Genomic DNA, 9,072 nt, shown 5'->3' on the forward strand with positions numbered 1-9,072 from the left:
TAAAATATCCTGGAAGTTTCCAACCTGGAGTTGGCAACCCTATGTCCTTTCCAGGCAACCATCAGCCTACCTTTATCTGCCTGTCTGTCTTCAGGTTGACAAGGGAAAGGGCAGTCTTTCCCTGCAGTGGGAACCAAAGCACCTGACATCATTCTCCTCTCCCCCGTATGATCTGCACAACAACCCTGTGAGGTATGTTAAGGTTGAAAGTGTGTGAATGGTCCATAATCCCCCAGGCAGCTTTTAAAGCATGAACCTGGGACCTGCACACCATCCTCTGAAGCGCTCTCAGGTACATATCTGTGGCAGAAATGGGGTGACTGCTGGCACCGTTTCCGATCATTTTTTGCCTTGTGGTGTTCTGCTTGTGGTGTGATCTGTCTTTTTTGTGGTGTGGCATGATTGTGTTATCGGGTTTGTTTCTGTTGAAGGGGAAGTGATGTGTTGTGAGTGAGAACATATTTTACTTCAGAATACAGCAGGTCCCATATGCAACTGACAATGCCAACTGTCTTGTGGAGGGGGGGAGGGAGTTTGAGGTGTGGAATGGAGTGAAGTCCAATCAGCTTCCATATGCAAATGACCTTGAAATGCTGGCCCAATCAGAGAAGAGTGGGCTGAAGCGGCCCAGCCGTAGAAGCCCCGTCCCTGCACTCAGTCTGCAGATGGTCCTCTCCTGTCAGAGGCCCAGAGCAGACTGACCTGAACAATCTGGCTGGGGCTGACGTGGGCGGGACTACACAAAGCAGCCAGGCAACCCAGCCAGCATCTTCTGACTGACAGTTCAAGCCTCCAAACACTGTTGGTGTGAATTGGAACGTTGGGCCCCACTATGGCTTTATATATAAGGGAGAGATTATCACTTTGATTAACTGAAACATGTATACCATCATTCCTAAGGAATGGCTTAATTCAAATCACATGCTGCACAGCTTCTGTTGGCTCTCCCCCCAAAGTCAATTTAAATTGGGATTACATTGGGATCTTTTGAAGTTTAGGACCAGTAGTCTGGTTCCATAAGAGCCAACCTCTTTTGTACAGATTCTGCTTGCCATGAAATGTGCCCCAGTGTTTAACAAATAAAAATCCTTTTTGACACCACTGTCTCATTTACACATGGAAACCCCTCAGCTATCCACATACTGTAGTAATGAAGGTGACAAAAGATGACTATAATGGTTTCATAATATTCATCAGGTTGAAGACAGTAGACAAATTTGGTGCATACTCAGAATCAATCAACTCCTTTCACAATCTACATGGAACCGTTTGGTTTGACGAAACTGCCTTGAGATTGTTATAGCTAGGAATGTAAGTTGCAGAACAAAACCCTAAGTCTGGTACTCAGTGCAGGGTGTGAAAAAAATGTTTACTTGAAGGTATTCTAGTATGACCATGGGCAAATTTCCTCTTTAACATCAAAACCAACCCTTCATCACCAAACAAACTAACAATTTTAAGATTCCTGAATGTTACCTAAAGCGACACTTGATTTTGTGGAACTTTAGGAAAAAACACCAAAAAAACAAATGCCTGTCTTGTTCAAAAATTCTAGCGTTTACAAGGTACAATCCTACCTTTCACTACAATTAGAAAAACAATGCAAGAATCTGAAACGTGGAAGACAATCTAGAACCCTTGATAAAAAGCAATATTCTTTCCAAGCATTTATAAATGCTACTAATTATTTGAGGTACAGGAGAGATGCCCTCAGGTCTGGAATTATTCTGAGGAAACTAAAATCATACTTTGGTTGCAAACTTTAAAAATTTAGGGCTACTGAGTTTACATACAATAACATTTTAAGGAATTATGCAATTTCTCTTCTCATTTTCATATACTGAAGCTTTACTGTGAATATACTCTGACATATCATAGTATTTGAGGAATAACATTTTTTTTCCTTTCCATTCAGGGCTGGGGGGGGGGAGGTTATAGGTTGTTAAGAGCCTTGATGGGAACAAATGTTGATTTTGTTTTGAGATAATAAGACTGTAGAAAAGACCAAAAGAAAAAGAAAAGCAAACATTATACAATATTTAAAAGCTAGCAAGATTTTCTAGGAATAAGCTTGATAGAATGAGCAGGCACTGGAGAGAGGAGAAATCAACATCTTTCTTCTTTTCAAAGAGCCAGTACTTTGAAAAGACAAGTCAGGCAGCCGAAGCAAAGCTTCATCTGATCAGGGACTCAACTCCAGAATTAATTTTCAATGTCAGTCAAAGCTCAGCCTAGGCATATGACGTAATGAGAACAGTCTGTGAGAGGATGCAGAATTAGTTTCCTTCAACATAGAATAAATATAGCCTACTGTGACGGGCAGGAGCTGTCCTGCTTCTGAAAGGAAAAATGGCCAGTCAGCTGTTTCAGACCTGAGCCTATGGGAGTGCTGCTCCAGCACCCAACTGCCATTCAGAGGGGGGACGGAATGTTGGTGGGAAGCACAGCAGATCTCAGATCTGTCTCAGGGAGCAAACAGTCATAGTTTTGATACTGCTTGATATTGGAGTCAGTTTTGCTTGTTCATCTGTAAAGAAACCTCTCCTTTGCTTGTTGATCTGCAGAGAAACCTCTCCTGATAGCTTTCTAGCACTGTTTTGCTAATCTTTTTTAAAATTGTTCTTCTGAAATATGGTGAAGGTGTCTCTCATTATACTTCAGAATATGGCTGCCATGTATTATTGTCTGAATAATCATATAAAAGAATGACCTTTTTATACACTTGTACCTTTTGATCCCAGAAAGTGTGTGCATATTGTTGTCAGGCTTCAAGGCTGCATATCTTAGGACCCTCTGGCATAACAGAGTTGTTGCTTATTTATGCCCTGTCTTTAGTATGTATCCAGATCCTTCACATTAAAAGTAATGTTCTGAATGTCAACACTGTCATTTAAGGATTTATTACCAAATGTATGGCTTTCTTTTGCACCCTTTTGACTATCCTGAGCCTAATTTATACAAGACCATTTTATTTACATAATTTGGACTTGATGAGATATGTTGAAAGCCATGGTCCTTGGCAAAATTTCTGGAATTCACGTCCAGCAAATTGAGTGCCATTTTTAGACATTAACAAATGTGGTATGTCATGCCTTAGGACAATGAACTTTAGGTGTATGACAACATATTGCGCTGTTATATTTTCCGATATGCCACTTTTCAGGGCAGTGAGAATAAGAATTGAAGACCAGCAGTAATGCTTACAGGAGTGCCAGCACCCACTTTTTGCCAAGTCCCTGACTTGTTTTGATCCACATAGACTCTTTCCATTAGCTAAACTGGTATTTTTGGCATGTGACACATTTTAGACCATCTGTTCAATCACTGAAAAATGTGAGGGCAATGTAGAATATCTGTGATTTTCCTTTCACAGTTTTGAACACCTAGGTACCTATATTAACCAAAGCCTGGGGTTTTTTTGTACTTTTTAAAGGAATCAATTATATGAACAATATTCCCTCATTTAAAAATTGTTCTACTTTTAAGTGTAAAAAATGGGTCACATGTGCAGCCTGTAACAATGGCTTTGATTATGTGCTACACTGTGATTTATTTGTTGTGGCTTCTCAAAATTACTACCATATTCTGATACCAGGGAGCTCTTCTTTGGCCCTGGTCACACAGGCCAGATAACGCGGGGGGAGGCGTGGCTGTTTGCCCTGGAGCAAAATAAAGCGTGGTAGCCCGATCACACGGTCCCTTGAGTCTCCGAGCTTTGGCTGTTAGCTGGCGATCACACGGCGATGCTGCAGCGTGGCAAAGAAGTGGCGCGGCACGATCACAGAAGCGTTTCACATTTGTGCGCATGCACAGTTCCGCAGAGCAGCATTGCTTTCAGTTTCGTGTTTGTGCGCATGTGCTTACGAAAAACATCCGGTTTGCAACAGGACGTGGACGTGATCAGACGCCCGCCCCTGCCCCACGTTTTCCGGATACTACTGCATTTTCCGAGGTACTTTTTAACTCTGCATCTTCAGCGGGATGCCATGAGTTGGCCACGGGTGCACTATGCTTCCCAGATGTGTGATTTGCAGTGTGCGGTGTGATTGCACCCCAAAAATCCGCCTGACATTTGTGCCTTTCACACGGCAAATTCTCTGTGTGACCGGGGCCTTTATCAGGTTTACATGGATATTTTCAGATTCATCATTATTTTCTCACTTGTGCTGTCTTTCTGCTGCTAGTACTAGTATCTGCTATTCAATAGTAATGTCAGTGCTAAAACTAAAAAAGTCTCAGATGCTGGAAATGGCATCTACCATCCCTTTATGGCAATAGATCCCAGTAGAGACTTGTAGTCATGTATTGCAACAATTAGCCTTCTGGTACACACAAACTTTACCACAGTATGTTTACTTATTTATCTAAGGATCCTGGCATTCTGTTGCTGTGAGGGCTCTAAGAAGTACATGCTATTAAGACTCCAAGAATCATTGTGCATTTGCAATAACAGTGATCTGAAATCCCCCTTTGAAACATTAGTTGATCTATCAGTTTGACTTAGATCCAGTGAACCCACTGCATAAACAGAAGACTCATGAGCAGAAGCCTTTGTACATGGGCAGACCAAAGGAGGTGATTCTCCTTAACGTGTGCTGCAAACGATATTATTCATGGACTCTAATGACCTATATTTCTATAAACATCACATTAACAGAATGCAAATATACAATGGCAGGTCATTTGGCTATAGACTTAGATGTAGCATCCATCTTTATTTTCTAGTATTATTAACATATGCAGTAATTCTGTACGCTTCTCTACCACATTTCTTCTGAAGACTCCAAACAATTAAGTTTCTCTTTTAATTTATGTTTAAAGTCGGTGGCATGCATGCTAAATTGATTAGAATCTGAAAGTTCTATTTGTATTTAATATTTACACACACATTTGTAATACAAACTCTTCAGACCTGCGTAAGTATAAAATAGCATTGCCTGTTAACTCTACTTAGATGGATGCTATAATATCCAGGAATATACGGTATCTACTTTCTGCCAATCTTATTATCATGTCTATGTCACAACTTTGGTTAAATCTTTGTTGAATCCAGGATGTTGCCATCATCTGAGAACTCTGGTTTTGTTTTCTTAACAGGACCACAGATGTTCATACTGCAGATCCTACAGGCTGGCATAAGATCCTTTACTTTACCAAAACATTTTTCTGACAAAGGTATCATATTCTGCTAAACTGGAGAACTAAACTGGAAGGGTGAAACTGGAAGCTGTCTTCAAACTGTAGTGATTTTATTACAATATACTGTCTGCTGGAAGTCATCCTAGGCTTCTCCAAGTTTTGCAATAAAGGACTGGCACTTTCTATATTATAACAGAAACTGACTGTCTAGAGATACTGCAGTGGATTCACAAATATTTATTCACATGTGCTCCCATTCATGTGAAACCTTGAACTGGGGACCAGGTATCGCTTAAACAATAAAAACATGGAGATTACAAGTAAAGTTAACAAAACCCTGCCCCCTTCCATGTACTCTGTTGCTGATACCTCTTCTTGCAACCCAGTTAATTTCTGGTATCAGAGTTGGACTTACAGAAAAAGAAATGTTTCAACAGAGTATAGTTATGTAAAGAGGGAAGGGATAGGACTTTGTCATACTTAATTGAATTCATTATTTTTGGCCTTTCCCAATTTAAATATGAATAAATACACACAGTTGCCCCACTAGGTCTGCTACTGATCTAGGACGTAGAATGAAATCCAGAAAAAAGGAGATTGGTTGGCTGGACATACAAAAGAAAGAGGGCATATAGAAAGGTGAGGGAATGGCAGGGCTAGAACACCAAGCAGGAAGAGGAGGGTGGGGATGGTGGTTAGTAGAACCTGGAAGATTGTTGCCAGAATGAACTGGAGTTCTCTTTTCAAAATCTAAAAAAAGTTGTGTTTGTAGTGCAGAATACCTTGTAGTGGGGTTCTGTAGCTCTTTCTTGCAGCCTTGCTTACTTTCCCTCTGTTTCTTACACCTAACCCTTCTCAGCTCTATTGCAAACAAACAAATAAACAAACAGACAAACAAAAACACTTCATCCTTTTCCACTCCACTTTGTCCCCCCAGCATTGCCAAGAAACAGAGTCGAACATCACCTCCTCCAGTTGCAAACGTTTTGCTTTACTGCTAGTTGGAGCTACAACTGCAGCAACAATATGATGTTCGACCTATTTTCCCATTTGTGCTTCATTCATGCTGCTTCCTGACACTTGTTGACTATAACAAGAGCTGCTGCTGTCCTGCACAGGTCACTGCTATATTAAACACAGTGAACAATAGTAGGAGAGGGCAAAAAGATGTGTGTCTTTTAGCCCTTACCTGTCACACTGGCAACACTGGTCTGGATTAGTAGGGCTCTGGCTGGATTTGGATGAGGGCTGTTGGTGGAAAGGATCGCAAGAACACAGGGAGGGAATGTATATCACTAAACAACAGGAACTATAGGGAAACTGAATCTCTCTGTCTCATTAAACAAATCAGCTGAGAAAGGAGGAAGCTGCACATCTTTCTTTTCCTTCTAAGAACCTGTGTAAAGAAAGAGCACTGCCTCATGTCCTTCAAGGGATTCAGCAGGCCAGTTCAACTTTTCAGTCTACACACTCCTTTAGTGAAAAAAGAAGTGGCAAGCAGCCAGAAAGAATAGCAGCTGCAGCTCTTCTGCTGCCAGACACTACTTGCCAGGCCAAGCATTTCTGTTGCCAGTGGCAACTGGATACTGATTAAATGATACAGGGGTGACCTGCAACACATTTGTCCCTTTTGAATTTTAGCTATTTTTTTCATAACACACAATCTGTATGCTGAATTTTTGTATAATCTATTTATCATCATCAATAGACGTCACTAGTACCTAGTACCTGAACGCAACCACATCACCAGAATATGAGGTTTGATCTTCTATATTTTAAATGAATTGTAGCTATATATACCATGTTAGTTATTTTATTCTTCAGACTCTAATTTAAAAACAATTTAAAATGAAATATTTGCAATATTGCTCTCTAGTTGTTGTTGTTGTTATTATTATTATTTTAAAACGTGGAGAACTACTGCTAGATACATTCCGTCAGAGATTGGTTTTAAGCATATCTGGTAACACGCACATGCATGTTGACACTTTCTGGGAATAAAAATATTAATGGATATGAATTTACTTTTGATCTAATGGTAATTATTTTAAAGATGTTTCAAGAATATGGGGAAGAAATTCATGAGAAATTAGTCAAGGATTAGTCACTGTTTGCATCTTAGTTGCTTCACTCAAAGGAAGAGGATCCTCTGGCATACAATGATAATGAAGAAACTTGCATGTTGTAAACTATGGGAAAGCACATACACAATACTGATTTATATGAACAATGGTTTTCCTTTATTACTTATTTGAACAGAACTAAACTGTATGAGAATATGAGTTAAGAAACATTGGTTCTAGTTTTGGTAGTATGAGAATGGATTTATTTTAATACACTTTAAAACAAAAATAACACAAAACAAAGGAAACTAATCTAGGAGTACAGAATAGTAAAACTGATTTTTTAAACTTCATATTATTCTATCCTTTAAAAAAACACTCTTATTTACAATAATCTAAAGAGCAGAAACAAACATTTTTCTCCCTCTTGTGTTTAGCCTACACAAGGAGACTAGAGATGTGAGGGCTTGGTGGGAAAAGAACCCAGGAAAAAATGGGGAAAATGCCCCCCATGGCCTTTTGTGTGGGCACTGGAAAATTTTGGGGAACACATATGGTTTTGTTTTTAGACTGAGTAAAATGCTTAAGTCAATGATGCTCACACTCAAAACATATAGCATGAAAAAGTCTGAGGACTTTCTCAGTTTTTCCAATGAAAAAGGGGGAAATTTTGGGGAGCAATATTTTTGAGATTTTTTTCAAGATGTTTTTGTTGAAATTTAAATAATTTTGGCAACGATTCATAAGCTATAATGTATTAAAATTATAAAGTATTAAATTATAATATATGTATTTTAAATGATAATACATTCTAACTTAATATCCAAACATGGGGGGGGGTCTTACCTATTATGACTCTATGAAAGCATTTCTGTCCAAATACACTTTCTTTTGCTTACTACAGAATTAAATATAAATGTGCAATGACATCATAGGGTGCAGCAGTTTTCAACTTTTCCCTCAAGAATTGGGTACATTTGCAGTTTTTCTTATAGAAAACAAAGGTGTTTATACATTTAAATTTCACCAGTTTGCTGAATAATACAATATTAAATGCTTACCAACTATGTTGTTCAATCAGTGAAATGTGTTTAGGTTTGATAGGAAACTAAGTATTGCATATGTTTCAATTTCTCCCCAAAAATTTTATCCCCAAAACACCACCCCTGAAAAAAATGGGGGGAGACCTATCTTAACAGAGAGACTGGCATTTCTAGCATGTTTTTAACCGTACAGTTGGGAAAAAACCCTGTTCATTAAACTATTTAGCCATTGTTATTTTTACTTATATGTCTCATTAATTACAAAACAACTTACTTTGAATGGCATGGCAGAGTTATAATTCTCTGGTATCTCCCAAGAGAGCAATACTGATGTCTTCATTACAGCTTTGACATGAAAATTTTTTGCAAACACTGCTGGAAAATGAAAAGCAATGTATTTAAAGTACATCTTGATCTTTGTATCCCTTCCCATTCCACTATCAACACATTCAACAATTCTCCTACCTGCTTTTAAAAACCACATCCTATTCTTGCAATTGACAACACAGAATGTTATATTTTTCTTACCTGCAATTAGTGTGCAGATGTCAGCCAGACTTGCCTGATATAGGATAACTGAATTCTAATGAATCCAAAACACATGAAGATTTACATACTTTACCTCTGGTGTTAGTTGAAGCTATTTTTATGATGGTCAGTTTTAATTACAGCTTCAAAAAATGGATCTCCAAAGACCGAAATTCCTTTAAAAAACAAGGCAGACAAATCCTACCTTGATCCACAGGTAGTGTCCTGAACTGGACACTTGGACTATATGGACCAGGCCCTTTGCTTGTGTATGCACGGATTTTTACATCATATGTAGT

The 9,072-nt window shown here is 38.8% G+C and overlaps 1 protein-coding gene across 1 annotated transcript in view; it reads right to left on the minus strand.

Moving 5' to 3' along the window:
• Positions 1-9,072, minus strand: part of PTPRD (protein tyrosine phosphatase, receptor type D) — a 260,249-nt gene that overhangs the window by 211,952 nt on the left and 39,225 nt on the right. Inside the window, exons 16-17 of the mRNA XM_015424064.1 lie at positions 8,979-9,068; positions 8,520-8,620 (exon numbers count right to left, since the gene is read on the minus strand). Coding sequence (XP_015279550.1) covers positions 8,520-8,620; positions 8,979-9,068 — 191 coding nt within the window. The remainder of the gene's footprint in view (positions 1-8,519; positions 8,621-8,978; positions 9,069-9,072) is intronic.

This window comes from Gekko japonicus, unplaced genomic scaffold (assembly GCF_001447785.1).
Source record: "Gekko japonicus isolate JY-2015 unplaced genomic scaffold, Gekko_japonicus_V1.1 scaffold701, whole genome shotgun sequence".
Classification (NCBI taxonomy): Eukaryota; Metazoa; Chordata; class Lepidosauria; order Squamata; family Gekkonidae; genus Gekko; species Gekko japonicus.